General features: G+C 45.5%; 1 protein-coding gene across 1 annotated transcript in view; it reads right to left on the bottom strand.

The window, feature by feature from the left end:
* LOC115096908 (dynein beta chain, flagellar outer arm-like) overlaps window positions 1-16,866 on the bottom strand; it is a 630,228-nt gene that overhangs the window by 511,512 nt on the left and 101,850 nt on the right. Inside the window, 3 exon segments of the mRNA XM_029612190.1 lie at window positions 525-736; window positions 2,163-2,375; window positions 2,906-3,028. Of these exon segments, the coding sequence (XP_029468050.1) occupies window positions 525-736; window positions 2,163-2,375; window positions 2,906-3,028 (548 nt within the window).

The following is a 16,866-nucleotide window of genomic DNA, read 5'->3' as shown; positions in this document are numbered from 1 at the left end:
GGAAAAAAACACAAGGTTAAAACAATTTTTGCAATGAAGTTGAACTTTATAATTGATTTTTCTAACTGTGAACACTAACAGCTGATAGCTATAATGTCATCTGCCTTGCTTTGAGAAGCATCCCAAACTGGTCAACTAAACAAGCTAGTTCAAGAGAAATACTTAAAAAGGACGAATAATACTACCTTCTAAAGGAAGAGTTTTATTTCTGTAAATCAGTGCTCAGTATCTTTTGAAAGGGCCTTTGTTCATTCCCTAGACTTAAGTCAAAGCCCCTGCAGATTCCATCAGGGTCTCCCCAAGCAGCTATACTAAGGCTTAGATGGTAACTGGGTGCAGCAGTCAGACTGTTCTAGGAGAAACAGATAGCTGGGTATGTGCAACCAGCAGGAATCAAGCCACAAGTTGGTGAAGAAAATAATTGTTAAGTTATTGTTTCCTTCTGAGCATGTCAACTTGTACATTTTAGAGTTCTATACTGTAACCCTGGAGCAATCAAATTTTCAATTAATGGTTTTACATACTGATCTAAAATGGAAAAGTCTACCACTGTGGTATCCAGCAGTTCCTGCAGCTCCTTCAGATCCTTGGCTTCGTTTTGAAGACTCTTCACTTGATGGGCGAACCCTTCAATGAGGCCAAACGCTTTATCCACTGGGCAGCTCCTCAAATACACATCAGACTTCTCGATCTCCTCCCCCAAATCGTCAAGTTTCTTTTGAAACTGAGCAAGATCCTGCATTCATTAGAAAAACACACTCAGTAAGGATCAATTCCAGCAGAGCAATCTAATTTAAGGAAAGATTCATCCTCCTCCCTCCATTTATACAAAATAAAAAGAAAGTCAAACTCAAGGGCCTTCTTTCACACTAATCAACTATGTCACGCTATCTACCATAATGATATTCTTAGGAAACCTGTAAAATTATAGCAGACCTTTGTGTTCTGTTCAGATATTCAGCTGAGACAGACATATTCTCCCAAAAGGATCAGAAGGTTAAAAATAAATATCAAGTCTATCTTTCAGCTTTTGTAGCTGGTACTAAACAAAGACCTATTTCAACCATTGGAAGAAAAGTTAGCATTATGGCTCAAATTATTTTTACAAGTAATGGTTGGAAAGGTAGTTTGCTGCAAGAGAAATATAAATACCAAACTGCTCAGGAGGAGGTGGGATATAAGACTTAAATAACTGTGCAAATGACCTCACCTCATATATCTAACAACCTCTTAATTATACCTTGAACCTTAAAACCCCTGCTGTTACCGACCTAAATGTATAACTCACCCAAACCATACACCTTTCCTTTCTGCCTTACTCATTAACCCTTTCTACGCCTTAATAGAACTCAAACCCCGAAATTGTAATCCGATAGCAAGACAATCTGTTGTGATGATGTTCATCTAACCTTTTTTTAAGATTACTGTAAACCGTTCTGATGGCGAAACCGAATGACGGTATACAAAACATGTTAAATAAATAAAATAAATAAATAAATATTTGAATGCGCATTTCGCTTGTTCATCAAAAGAGGGAGCACGAACATCCCACAGCGGAATCTAACATTCATAACCTGGGAACCCTCTACACCAGAGAGGGCACAAGTTCCACTCGAAATCTTCAAAGCAGACAAAAAATTCACTAGAAATTACATTTTTGTGAGTTCAGGGTAAGATCCCTCTGGCACGAAACTATGTGCAGAGATCCCTTCTTCTGCAAAAGGGAATAGCGTGAATCTTCAGTCATCAACACCACGGAAATGAAAGCAACAGGTATATTAAATCATCAGCTGGACCAAGGTCTGAAAAATTGAACTTGATCTGACTTTAAAGTAAAACATAAACCACATATACACCAGTTTTAATGCTTGGGCACAATGAGGTCAGAAAGTGTACCAGAAGCCTGCAAGTCAGGTTGCTTTGCAGAGTTATGAATCAGTGCGCTTTTAGTTAAAGCCTGAGCCAATCAGTTTCCAAAACATTGGACCAGATGGTGATTTAAAATAAACATTATCTTTCCTGTGGTGTGGAAGGCAGGACATATACCTTATTATGTATATTATTACACATAGCCATTGGGTTAAATAAGGAATCTACACAGCCAATTAAGTATCGTCTTTTTTTATTCAGATCAGAAATACAGTGTAAAAGAAAAAAGTTACCCTTGTGACCCCCTCGGCCTCCTGCTGTATCCTTGGTCCCAGGCGCTGCTTGGCGAGAGACACTTTGGTTTTCATATTGCTCCACCGCCCAGGCATGGCTGTGAATAGGTTTGCACTTTCGGGCGGAAGCTTCGTCTCGTGTTTTTCCAACAGCAGCACGGTTTTTTGCAGCCCAGCAAACTGCACATCCACCTGGGCCTGTTTTGCTGATACCTTAGCAGATAGGAAAATAAATAAATAAATAAAAAGTGGGAGCCATCAACTGATTTTTTTTTTTCCAGTTCGTCGCTCGTTGCTAAAAAGTTTGGAAGAGGCACAGAAACTTATTTGTAAATGAGTCTTCTCCTCCTATCCTTATCCCAAAGATGATCAGAAACATCATAGGAAGAACTTATTAAAATTTCTGCATCACTGCAAGGCCACATCCAAAGAAGGAACCTGCCATGTATAGAAAGCTCCAACACTCAAACATCTTTTTTTTTTTATTGGGCCAACAAAAAGTATCTCAACCTGAAAAGATTCCAGTGTTCTCTAGTACTGGCGTGCTTATTAGAACTCTGCTTAAAAATTAAGACAAGACAATAAAAAAAACTCGTCCTTGCAGAATAAACTTTGACTTTCAAATAAAATAAAATAAAAATAAAATAGATCAGCAGCTTTGGAAAAATAAAGTTTTAGTATACTGGTTACTGGTGAAAGCCTGGGGAAAAGTGCCCTTTTGCAAATGAATATATTTCCTTTACCTCATTAAAAAGGCACATAATCTTCATAAACGATCCTGTATCCCGTTCCTCTCCCGTTATGCTCTCTATCTGGGGCTCCGTTCTTCTCAGGAAACAATCCAAGCTCTTCAGAGTATCTGCAGTCTTAGGAAAAATAACGTCCGATTGGCTTGTGTCAGCTGGACAATTACATTTTCAGTTCAAACGATAAAAGAAAAATATTGTGTTTGTCGTGTTAGTCCACTCCATTATGCAGAAATTAAAGTCAACGGATACATTTTTATTGGACCTCCCTCTGTACATCCATGACGAGGTTTCCACTTTCCAGAGCTATACTCCCTTCGTCAAGTCATTTAGTACTTAAGCCTGTGTAACCATGACCTGACGAAGGAAGCATAGCTCTCAAAAGCTGATCACAGATGCACTGCGTTAGTCCAATTAAAAAAAAAGTATTAACTACAGCTCGTTTCTTCAGCCTTATCCTTATTTCTACAATCTGGATACGTTTAGGACTGCTTTCCAGCACAACTGAAGCTATCCAGATAACTTACCCGGTATCCAGATAACTTACCTAGATATTGTTGAATATCTGAGTTATACTGCTAAATTAGGCCCACCCAAAAACTCCTCCCCCCACTTATCTGGATAAATTTTACCTGGATAATGACTTACCTGGGTAAAATTCATCCCATTAGAGGGGTGGGAATTTAAAACCTTGGGGTTGGTACGGTTAACTTGAATGTTACCTGGACCAACCCCTTTGAATATCAACCTCGTTATTAATACACTCCAGACTTTACGATAAAATACTCGCTTTAAATAAATACTCTTGATTTAAGGGTCACAGCAGCACAAGTACAGTATCTCTCCTATTCTTTATTCTGAGTGATGAGCTGCTGTACAATTCAGAAAGTCAATGGTTGGTGTTTACAAACCTTTTCCAACTTGTAAAATATAAATCTGACTAATTTCCAGGGGCCTAAAAATTTACTTTACATAGTGATAGAACCCTAACAGAACATTATTTTACGCATGCTAGACTCAGTAGTTATTCTGTCATGTCATTACTCTGCACCCTATAATGGCTGTATTTTACATGAATACTCAATTCTAGCCAATGGGGTTCCTGTCAGAACTGGTGTGGGAGGAGGAGATTTATTGAAAGATTCTCAAAAGTACCCTGGAAAACAACTAAACTCGCCTTTGTTAAACAGTGGCCTTTGTTAAACAGGGCCTTCCCTCGTACTGTGCCTACGGGGGAAATGTCCGATAAAGCAAGGCCTGTCACCTTCCCAATACATCAAGTCAAGTCACTCTACTGCGATATGTGGAATCATCCCTTACAGCCAGTATCACAAAAACACTCGCCACCATCGGGATCGGCCCTCGTGGGGATTTAGCTTTTTGTGTGTCGTGTGTGCTGTGGTGATGCCAGCATCAACCTTAACCGAGAGCGCAGTTATCCTGAAGGCCGCGGACACACTGATGAGAACAATAAACAGCTGGGAGCCGGCCGAGCGGCAGAGCTGTTCACTGCCGCAGGGAGACGCCTGGGCTGCCGTCACAGCAGCAGAGAAAGCGCCGGCCGGGATCGCAGTAGCAACGTACCGCGATTCCGGCAGAAGACGGAGATTTGAAAAGGTACTGGTGGAGTGAGAGGGGTAATGTGGAGGGAGGGAGGCAGAGGAGGGCTCATTGTTTCAAAATTACATCAAACTGGGGAGTGAATTGGGGGGGGGGGGGGAGGGAGGCTGGCCCCAGACCCCTAGCACTTTTAATGTTAAAATGCTCTTAGAGAGGTTTTGAGGGGGTGCGGGAGGCGCAGCCCAGAAGGGCCCATGGTGTACAGATTAGCTGGGAGTCTGTTATTCAGCCAGGCCCACAGAGGACTTGTTTTGGACTCTTAATCTGTTATATTCTTTTGAATATAGGTGTAAAATTATCCAGCCACACGAGGCCAGATAACTTTAATTGAGCATATTCAGCAAGACATTTATCCCATTGAATATCCAGGATAACTTATCCAGCAAAATTTAACCGGATATGTTATCTGTTCTATTTTTTTTTTTAATATATTGGCTTCAAGAGTTATGCAGTGTTGCTAAATTAAATGTTACAGGCCACAGTTCAATCAATTTTGTGCTGATAACAAAATGTACTTACATACAGTACAATCCTCATTTAATTTTCTAGCAAATTAAAATCATAGTTTAATTCTTTTGCAAATGAAATGTATTTGAGTAAACATGTTTGAAATGTAAATGTAGTGCACTTGAGACTGGTAAGGTAGATGAGACCTGGAATGCATAATAAAACCACAGCATAGGAAATATGCACATTTTTATTGAATGCACACACGTCCAAAGTACAGGCAGAGGATGAGTCTGAATTTACTTCTGCTGCTGCAAAGGAAAATTGGTTCTTAACTGCTAATTTTCATTTCTGTAGTACCACAGATCAGTCCAGGTTGCTGGGTTTTGCCTCCCTTCCAGCAGATGGAGACAGAGAAAAACTTGAAGAGCACCCCCTCTTAATGCGATGTGCTACCTGCCTCCCTTTAGTAGAAACATTACTAAAGCAGAAAAAACAATTTAAAAACCAATGGTTAGATCAAGCAAGGATAAGAAAAACACCAAACTATGTACATATAAGAAGTATTCTGTAATCTTCCTCCGTATCTAGGAAATCAGACAGAAATTGCTGTGAATAGAAAAAAACGAGCGGACTCTCAATACTGAACATCCCCCCAATGGGCGGGCATCTGGACTGATCTGTGGTACTACAGGAACGAAAATTAGAAGGTAAGAACCAATTTTTCTTTGCCTGTATGTACTCGGATCAGCCTAGACTGCTGGGATGTACCTAAGCTTCCCTAACTGGGATGGGACCTGGAGAGTCCCGCTTGAATGACAGTGCTCCCAAAATGGTCAACATCTGGTGCCTGGATGTCCAAATGATAAATGTCTGGCAAAAGTGTGCAGAGACTTCCAAGTCGCCGCTCTGCAGATTTCTTGCGGCGATACCAACTGGCTCTCTGCCCAGGAAGCAGCTTGTGACCGGATCGAATGAGCTTTTAAACCATCCGTAACAGATCATCCATGGCAAATATAAGCGGAAGCGATAGCTTCTTTCAGCCAACGGGCAATGGTAGCTTTAGACTTCTTATGACCTTTCTCCATAGAACAAAAAGACGCCTTATTGTTATTGTTTGTAAGGTTTTGGGTGGACCCTTGGCACTGTGGCTGCTGACCACACCCACGGGGGGAAGTCCCGTGAGGGGCCACAGGTCAGGCTCAGCTTAGGACACACAACACAGATAGATCTTTTATTAACAGTATTGAGGAGCCACCAGAGGTGGCAGTAGTGAGCAGAGATGAAGCCCAGCTGGGCTTGTAGTCCCTTAGGCTCTGGAACAGCGATCCCACAATGGTTGTGACAGCGCTTTCTCTCGGTAGGAATCACAGGAGCTGGAATAGAGGCAGGCCCTCGAGGAACGAGTACCTGGATCTAGGGAACTGCTCTGAGAGAATTAGATGGTAACTCACTGATGGTGTAGGCAGCGGTATCTTCCAGGCAGAAGTGAAGTCCAGGCAGTGAGTCCGGGAACATGGGTCCTCAAGGAACGAGTACCAGTTCCAGACAGTGACCTGAAAGAGAAGAGAGAGGCCCCGAAGGAGCGGGTACCCCAATTAGAGTAAGTCCAATAATGGAGAGGCAGAGTAGCTAGGTATGGAGAGCGAATCCCATCCATAAGAAGTTCCAGTATGAATACCTGACTTTGCTAACTCGATTAGCTAGCAGTAGTGTAGGCTTTTTGTATCCGGGATGCACGATGTCATCACAGAGGGACGCCCCTGAGGTATGCGTCAAAGAAAGTATTTGAAGCAGGGCCGCGCTGTGCGTGTGCCCTAAGGCAGCTGGACAGCATGGCGGGAGGCAGCGCCCAAGCCGGACCGGGGACGCCGGAGAGGACGGCAGGCAGGCGCCACGGCAGCCAAATGTCCATCAATCGCGGGAGGAGTCACCAGAGAGGTAAGGAGGGCGAAATGGAGACATCGGGCAGCGACAGTCATAACACTTATGTCCACTCCACAGAAGAAAAAGATGATCTGAAACCCGAAAGCATTGTTGACCTCAAGGTAACGCAAGAGAGCTAATTTTGTCATCTAGACACTTCAGTTCTCTAGCATGAGGAGTATCCCGATCCAAATCCGGAAAGGCCGGAAATTCCACTGACTGATTTAAGTGGAAAGCAGAGACAACTTTCGAAAGAGCGATACCCTGGAATCAGAAAACCGTAGAAGGAGAGGGCTTGAATCTCAGAGACCCTCCTAGCGGAGCAGATAGCCCCCAAAAACACGCCTTGAGGGTTAAATCCTATAAGGTTGCCTTCTTGAGGGGCTCAAAAAGGGGGTTCACATAACACCTGGAGCACCAAATTAAGACTCCACGAAGGATAAATGGAACGGACCGGAGGGTTCAAGTGCTTCATCCCTCTCAGAAAATGTACCACATCAGGGTGTGCCACCAAAGTCGCACCTTCAATCTTGCCCCTAAGACATCCCAAAGCTGCAACTTGCACCCGGAGGGAATTAAAGGATAACCCCTTGCTGAGTCCTTTCTGTAGAAATGCAAGAATCTGTGCCACCGAGGCCTGATGAGGAAGGACCCCTTGCTCACTACACCAAGAACCGAAGACTTTCCACACCCTGACATAAGTTAGAGAAGTAGAGGTCTTTCACGCCCGTAAGAGAGTGGATATGACATCCTCAGGTTAACCTTTATTTCTCAATTGTCTCCTCTCATAAGCCAGGCCACTAGACAAAAGCGATCCGCCTGGTCTAAAAATACTGGACCCTGACGCAGCAGGTTTGGAAGATGACTTAGGCGCAGAGGACCATTCAAAGCCAGGTTGACTAGGTCCGTGAATGGTCTCCGAGGCCACTCCGGAGCTACTAGGATAACCATCACTGGGTGAGCTTCTATTCATCTCAGAACCTTGCCTACGAGAGGCCATGGAGGAAACACGTAGAGCAGAACATCGTGGGGCCAAGGAAGTACTAGGGCAACTACCTCTTCCACCCCATGTTCCCTTCTGCGACTGAAGAAGCATTGTGCCTTTGCATTTTTCTGAGTCGTCATCAAGTCCAAATGAGGAGTGCCCCACCGGCGGGAGATGAGCATCATTGCTTCCAAGGACAACTCCCTTCTCCGGGGTCCACACGTTGACAGCTGAGAAAATCCACCTGCACATTGTCAACTCCAGCTATGTGAGAGCCCACCAACAGGGCTAGATGTCGTTCTGCCCAATCCATCAGTTTCTCCACTTCTAAGGCTAACAGACTACACTTTTCCTCCTTGATGGTTGTTGTAGGTGACAGACGTCGCATTGTCGGACAAAACTTGCACCACCTGATGGTGGATGAGAGGAAGAAATCTCTGCAACATTAAGCGCACCGCTCTCGTTTCCAGGCGATTGATGGACCATTGCACCTCCTCCTGTGACCACTGGCCCTGAGCTGACCGGGACTGGCACAGGCCCTCCAACCGGAGAGACTGACATCCATGGTTACTATCATCCACTGAGGGACCTCCAGATCCACACCTCGCTTCAAGTGGTCGAGGACAAGCCACCAACCAAGACTGGACTTGGCAGACTGTGTGAGTGGCAAAGGAACCTGGAATTCTTCCAACATCGGATCCCAGCGGGAAAGCAAAGCTCTTTGCAAAGGCATAATATGAGCAAAGTCCCAGGGGACCAATTCCAAAGTGGACGTCATGGAGCCAAGAACCTGCAAGTAATCCCAGACCCTGAGTACTGGAACAGACAAGAGATGTTGAACTTGTGACGTCTGCTTGGTTATCTGTTCTTCCATGAGGAAGACTTTGCTGACTCGGATATCAAAGCGTGCTCCCAAGTAGTACAGGACCTGGGAAAGAAGCAGATGGCTCTTGGACTGATTAACAACTCAACCAAGGGAGCGCAGGTGATGTAATACTTTGTGTACCATCATTCTTCAGAGGTCCTCCGACGTCACCCGAATGAGCCAGTTGTCTAGATATGGGTGAACCAGTACTTGGTGAAGGTGCAGGGAGCGGTTGCCAACCTGAACGGGAGGGTTCAAAACTGAAAATGCCTCCCAAGGACCATGAATCGAAGAAATCTTTGATGAGCCTTGCGGATACCAATGTGCAGATATGCTTCCGTTAGATCCAAGGAAGCCAAGAACTCGCTGCTGCTCACCACTGCAATGACTAAGCATAAATTTTCCATTTGAAAATGTGGTACTTTAGGAGCCTTGTTCACCTTCTTTAGATCCAGAATCGGACAGAAAGAGCCTTCCCTTTTGAGCACCACAAAATAGATGGAGTATCTCTCGGTCCTGCACTCATCTGGGGGAACCAGAACTATGGCCCCAAGATCTTCCAGCCTGTGAAGGGTTTGACTCATGATCTGCTTCTTCACCGGTGATCCGCAGAGAGAGATCAGAAACAGGTCTTGAAGAGGCCGAGCAAATTCTAAAGCATAACCGTGTTCTATGATGTTTAGAACCCACTGGTCCAACGTTATTTTGACCCACTCCTCTTAATACAGGGAGAGCCATCCCCCTATGACTGGAAAGGAGGAATGGGTTGGCGTTATCTCATTGGGAGGACTAGGGTTCCCAAAGACCCTTGATTGACTCCGTCACAATTCGGTCTGCGCCCTCGAAAGGAGTGAGACCAAGCTTGAGATCTTCCCGATGATTGCCTTTGTCCAAGGGGTGGAGCCCTGCCCTGACGGAACTGTCTCTGACCCCGAAAACGAGAGCGGGGAGGGAGAAAACTCCTAGGACTCCTAGGCTTGTCTTCAGGGAGCTTATGCACCTTATTCCCCCCTAAGGATTTTATCAGTTGTTCCTAGTCCTCTCCAAACTGGAATTTGCCCTTAAAAGGGAGCACCCCCAGCTGAGACTTTGAAGAGACATCAGCTGACCTATTACGTAGCCACAAGAGCCTTCTGGCCGAACACCATTGTCCTGCATGAGGTACAGAGGAGGTCATATAAGGCATCCGCGCCATATGCCACCGCTGCCTCCAAATGCTCTGCCTGCTCCACCTTTTGAGGAGAGAGATCCCTAGAACTGAAGAGCTGTTGAACCTACCTCAGGCTCGCTTGTTGCATAAGACTGCTACAGACAGCTGCCCTAACACCGAATGCCGACACCTCGAAGATTCTTTTGAGTTGGACCTCGAGCTTCCTGTCTTGGAGATCTTTAAGAGCCATCGCTCCTGCCACCAGAATAGTCATCCTTTTGGTGACAGCCAACACCTAAATGTCCACCTTTGGAACCTTGAGGAGTTTCAAGGAGTCCTCAGGCAGCGGATAGAGCTCGTCCATAGCTCACCCACTCGCAGGCTCGCCTCCAGAGTATCCCACTCTCGGATCATCAGTTATTGGAGCATAGGATGAAAAGGAAAAGTCCTAACCTGACCACACAAACCTGCCAGAACAGGGTTCACCGTGTTGTGTCCCGGGACCTCCTGAGGAAGTGAAATCCCCAGCTCAACTAGGACATGTGGAATCAGCGGGACAAGCTCATTCCTTTGGAATAAATGAACCACTCTCGGGTCATCACCTTCCATCAGAACTGGCCTCTCTGGTTCCTCGTCCTGATCCATCCCAGTGAAGAAAGGAGGAGCCGGGGAAGAGTCCAGGGCTGGATGCCCCAGAGGGTCCGAGTCCCCCAAGGCAGGACCCCCCCGATCCCTCCAAGGCGAAGGACCTCCGATCTTCCAGATTCTAACAGCACCCTGCGGGTCCAACAGCCTGGGGATTTTCTAAGCCGGTGGATCTTCAGACAGTCTGCGCTCTCCTGTTTTGCCATGCTGTGACATGCTCGCTATATAAGCTTTGTGCATTAACAGCATAAAGTCCATAGTAAAAGCAGGCTGACCCTTAAAATCCCCCACCGGGAGAACAGAATTGTCATCGGGGAAATCTGGAGATGAGCCCTGAGGACTCCCAGGGCTCAAGTCAGGAGGAGAAAGCTAAGGCGGGAGATCCCCTCCCCCTGCTGCTCGAGCTGCTGCAGCAGCAAATAAATCCAAAATGGCTGCTGTTCCCACGCTCAGCGGGAACAGGTCGGCCTGATTCCCCTGCTCAGACAGCTGTTTTCCTGCACTGCAGGAACTAGCTGATGCTCTCCCTGTCGCACTCGAAGGTCCCTCCCCGCCAGGGAGGCATCGAGAACAGAGGCCGGCACGGGAGAGTCGCATAGCCGGCTCCCCGCAGGCAGTGCATCTGGACGCACGCAGCAAGGCCGGAGAGGGGAGATGCGCGCGGTGAGAGGAAAAACAAAATGCTGAGACAGGCAGAAATTGCAGCCGGAGCCCGGGAGACAAAGACGCAGCCGCAAACTTACCGCCGCCGAGCTTGCAGAGTCAGTGGGAAGCCGTGCAGGAAATGAGAATGGCTTGCTGTTTTTTTGTTTTGGGGGTTTTTTTAAAGCGGTCATCCCACTTTACCAGAGGAATGGGACTTCTCTGGAGCTAGAACCAACACGCGGGAGGGACCGGACCATCGGCACTCACCCCAGGTGTCTCATCGTGTCAATGGAGCAGATAGGACATCCAACCCTAGCTCTGGTATACCTGCAACCAGGGGGGATGGTCCCACCAGGACCTGCCTAGCCCCTGGGAGGAACGACAGTCCTTATTGTCCTGGTTGATCTACTATTAGCTGATTAAACTAATCTTTATCTTTTTTTTTTTTTTTTAATCTCAGTTCAGGACTGCAGGTTCTGCACCACCTCTATCTGCTGGACACAGAGAAATACTGAAGGGAGGCAGGTAGCACACCGCATTAAGAGGGGGTGCTCATCAAGTTTTTCTGTCTCCATCTGCTGGAAGGGAGGCAAAACCCAGCAGTCTGGACTGATCCAGGTACGTGCAGGGAACTATAGGTTTTTGTTTCTGAGAGAAATCAGTAATCTCTAGCTACAACCGAATGGACAATTTGAATGGTCCAGCTATGCATGAAAACTTAGATGGGATCTCTTAAGAACCAACCTCAACTGACTAAATTATACTTAGTGGCAAGTTTTGGATATAATTAGCTACTTGGGAACAAAAATTTGAGAAATACCATGAAAGATACTCTGAATACAGTTGCAAAAAACCACTGGGACATATATGTTAATGTTACAAAGTTCTGCATAGCAAAAGCTTATAATATATTAAAACACTCTGACCTCAAAAGAGTCAAACACCAGCTTGAAAACAATTAAGCCCTCTTAAGGTTCTATGCTAAAAATATAAATGTATAAAGTGCTGCTATCCAGTGTTCTGAGTAATCAGTGCTGGCAAGTCCTGCTTGCTACTATAGCTAAACAATACTATACATGTCTTTTGATATCCCTACAATTTTAGGTATACAGTACATACTAACTAGGAATGTGCATTTGTTTGAAACGACAGACACTATCAATGACAATCTATGTCATTCCATTTTATTTTTTAATCAATAGAAAAAAACCCTACAAAATGTTGAGTTTTTTTCTTTTGTTTTTTTGAGCACTATTTTCAAATAGTGCACACAGGTACCCAAAACAAACACCGTAATGCAGTTCGATGTCGAGACCCCCCTGTGCCCACCCCACCCCCCTGAGTAGTATAATGGGTACACGATCAATCAAACTGATTGACAGGTGAGATAAGGATGACAGCAGCCAATCAGCGTTCACTTCCGGTCTAAGCCCCGCCCACGCCCCGCCCACTCCCCATAGAAGTGAATGGGGGCGTAGCCACGCCCCCTCCCGCCTCCTCCCACCCTCGACCACACCCCCAACCACACCCCTTCCGCCACAGGCCCCACCCCTTCCGCAGCCAATCAGCATTCACTTCCGGTCTAAGCCCCGCCCACTCCCCATAGAAGTGAATGGGGGTGTAGCCACGCCCCTCCCGCCTCATCCCGCCCTCGACCACGCCCCAGGCCCCACCCCTTCCGCCCCAGGCCCCACCCCTTCTGCCCCGGCCCCACCCCTTCCGCCCCTGGCCCCCGCCCCAGACCCCGCCCAGACCCCATCGATGCTCCTCCCCTCCCAATAGAAGTGAATGGGGAGCCCCTCCCACCCCCAAACCGCCCCCCCATGATGTCACGGATGACCCCGCCCACACCCCAACCCCAAGCCACACCCCCCTGTGACGTAGCGGGTATGACATCACCGGAAGTCCACCCCACACCGCCCCCCAAAAACACACCCCCTAAAACGTCATCAGAAAGGGTCCTGTCGCTTTTTTAATGATGTCAGTATTAATGGACTCTGGCTGTTTTTGATGATTTCACCGGAAGTACAATACAAAAGTCCCGAAATATGCGCTCCTAGAACCTCCTGATGCCTTTTTAATGATGTCGGAGCCGGTAGTATGCTTTTAGGAGGCAGGAAAACTGCAGGAAATATGCTTTTTTTCTAGCCACTCTGTTTTTTAAAAAACCAAACAAAATACAAGCTGATAGGAGGCAGAAAAACAGTGGCTCGTTCTGTTGACAAGGATTTGGTTTTTTTTTAAAACAAGTGATTGAAGCTACCGGTGGTGAATTGCATGAACTGCAGGATCAAACTTTGCAAAAGACAGGTTTTTTTTTTTTCCAAAAGACTAGGGACCGGGTAGTATAAAGGGTACGCTGTCACTCAAACCCCCAAGCCAAACCCCCCAGTGATGTCACCAGAAGCCCAAGCCCACCCCTCCAAGCCCTTGCTGTAGATAGGCATGCCCCAATAAAAAAAATTACCAGAGAGCAGGCAGGAAACTGTGACTCATTCTGTACACAGAGACAGGGGAGAATCCAATTACACCCCTTCCCTCCGCCCCCTCTGCCTCAAGCCGGCCTTCCCCCAGACCTAAATCTGAGCAGAGGATAATTGAAAGCAGTGGGGGGTGCAGGTTTGCAATGGTGAAACACAAGGCTTTAGTTTTGTTTTAAAAAAAACAGACTTCTGTATTTTACAGCCATATAAAAAACAAGAATGCACCAGCGGATCTTAAAGAAAATTTATAATGAGCCAGGAAATACCGGCAGTTTTGGCGGTATAACACCTCTTTTGCAGGCAGCTAAAGCATGTATGCCGTCTGTGACCAAGAAACAAGTGATTGATTGGCTTACAGAACAAGATGCTTATTCTTTACACAAACCTGCTAGGGTACGATTTAAAAGAAATAAAACCATAGTGTCAGATATAGATTGGCAATGGCAGGCAGATTTGGTTGATATGACAGCCTTGTCTGGTTATAACAGAGGCTACAAATACATTTTGACGGTGATAGATGTTTTGTCAAAATACGCATGGGCTGTGACCCTAAAAACAAAAACAGGTCGTGAAGTGGCAGAGGCCTTTGAAAATATATTTAAAGGTGGTCGTGTTCCCAACAAAATACAAACAGACAGAGGTAAAGAGTTTTTAAACAGATCTGTGAAGAGTTTGTTAAAATACAGGGGCATTCAGCATTTTGTGACCAACAACGATGTTAAGGCAGCAGTTGTGGAGAGATTTAACAGGACTTTAAAATCCAAAATGTGGCGATACTTTACAGCGCGCAACACTTTTCGCTATGAAGATGTGCTTCCGGCTTTTATGAACAGTTACAATCGCAGTTTTCACAGAACAATACAGGCCCGCCCCATCGATGTAACAACCTCAAACTCACTGCGGTTCTGGAAAGTAATCTACGGCAATAACAACAAACATGAAACTGCTAAGCCTTTTTTAAAAAAGGGGGATCATGTTAGACTGTCAAAAACTAAAGGGAAATTTGAAAAAGGTTATGAACAAACATGGACAGATGAGATATTTATAATTACTGACGTCCTAAGCAGGGGACAGAAAACAGTGTACAAGATACAAGATTATGGTGAGGAAAACCATTCAAGGTTCTTTTTATCCTGAAGAATTACAGAAAGTCAGCCCTCAACAGGACAGAATATACCGCGTTGATAAGGTTCTAAAGGTAAAAGGGAGAGGTAAGAACAAGCAGTGCTTTGTGAAATGGCGAGGATGGCCTGAAAAATTTAACAGCTGGATAAAAGCATCAGAGATTCAAAACATTTGATTTGAAAAGGCCTTGTCTCATAAAAAGAAAAAATGAATGAAGGGGGATTTTACGTAACGCTGCCTAGTAACGCCTCTGTGAGAATATTTCCACAAAACAACAGCTCTAATTTCACCACACAATTAGCTAGACCTTTGGACCTACAGGGCCCGTGGGAAGTGGGTCTGGTGGAAATACAGTACCCGAACACATGGGATAATATTAAAGAAGACCATAAATATGTTGTCACCACTGGTGAAGGAAGCACAGAGCATCACTTTGTTGTACGAAGAGGGTATTATGCAACCGTTCAAAACCTGACGGATCAAATGAACCACGACATGAACAGTGTCCTCAAAGCCATGGCACCACGAATCATCTATGACCCCAATATCCGAAGAATCAAATTAAAATCAGAGGACAAAGCAGTAATTTCTGCAGGGGGTGACTTAGCGACCATTTTGGGGCTAGAAGCTAAAACGAATACGAACCGCTCGCTATTTCCAACGGATATCACAGGAGGGTTTAATACCCTATACCTGTATACGGATATTGTAGAGCACCAGCTGGTGGGAGACCATTTTGTGCAGCTGCTTCGTTGTGTTCCCACTAAAGGGGGTAAGGACGAGTTTATCACCTTCACTTATGATAAACCGCATTATGTTCCTGTGAACAAGCAGCACATAGACACCATAACATTTGAAATAAAGACGGACCAGAACCAACACGTCTCATTTCGCTATGGGAAAGTGATCCTTAAGCTACACCTGCGACCCCGGAAAACTATTTTTTAAAATGGTTGTGGTTAAATACTATGGGGACCCTGGCGCATACAGAAATTACTATGCAGCACAGGCCGGTGAAGGCCTTTCGGGGTATTACGGTGCTCCGGTCATGTACGGGGCTGGGATAGGCGGAATTTTTTCGTAGTCTCTTTAGAAAAGCAATACCTCTTTTGAGAAGGGGTTTTGAGATTGTTAAACCTCATGTGAAAAGTGCAGCAAAAAACATCGCCAAAGATGTTATGGGCCGTGTCACAACGGCGGTTCTGCATAAAATGAACAATAACACAGAGCAGGAGGGGTCAGGATTAGTGGTTATTAGAAGAGCTGTTAAAAGAAAGAGAACCAATCAACAGGGGCCTCCTGAACCTTTTAAAACAAAGAAGACCAAACGTGCCAAGTCTCAAAAGACTAACCGCAAGGGGAAGAAGAGAAACCTCTCCGCCAAGAAGCAAGATATATTCTAAAAACTATGGCTTTTGTACATCAGGGGTCTGAAGAATGTTTGAAATCAGAACTGGATCTGTTTCAACTGGCCCCCACACAAACCAGCATAGAAAAAAGTGTTTATGTGGAGATTCCGCCATTATCTGCCTTGTCAGAAACAGCCCCTTTAGATTTTTATATAGCCGGACATGGCGAGGATTACCTGGATTTGAACAACACGTTGCTGTACCTGACCTGCAAAATCGTGAACGAAGATGGGTCCGATCTTGAAGTAGGGGCCAGAGTAGCTCTCGTGAACTATCCAATAGCCTCTATTTTTAGCCAGCTGGATGTCACTCTCGGAGATAGACTCATTAGTCAGAGCAACAACTGTTACCCTTACAGAGCCCTCATAGAACTGTTTCTCAATTACGGCGAGGGTCCTCTCAAAACACAGTTTACAAGCGGCCTATTTTATAAAGACACAGCCGGAAACCATGAAGTGAGAGACGTGGGATCGCGTAATAAAGGTTTTACCGAAAGAGCTGTGTTATTGTTCATTTTATGCAGAACCGCCGTTGTGACACGGCCCATAACATCTTTGGCGATGTTTTTTGCTGCACTTTTCACATGAGGTTTAACAATCTCAAAACCCCTTCTCAAAAGAGGTATTGCTTTTCTAAAGAGACTACGAAAAATTCCGCC

This window comes from Rhinatrema bivittatum, chromosome 8, assembly GCF_901001135.1.
Source record: "Rhinatrema bivittatum chromosome 8, aRhiBiv1.1, whole genome shotgun sequence".
NCBI classification, from domain to species: domain Eukaryota; kingdom Metazoa; phylum Chordata; class Amphibia; order Gymnophiona; family Rhinatrematidae; genus Rhinatrema; species Rhinatrema bivittatum.
Note: the sequence above shows the minus strand (reverse complement) of the source record. Positions and strands in the feature narration are given on the sequence as shown.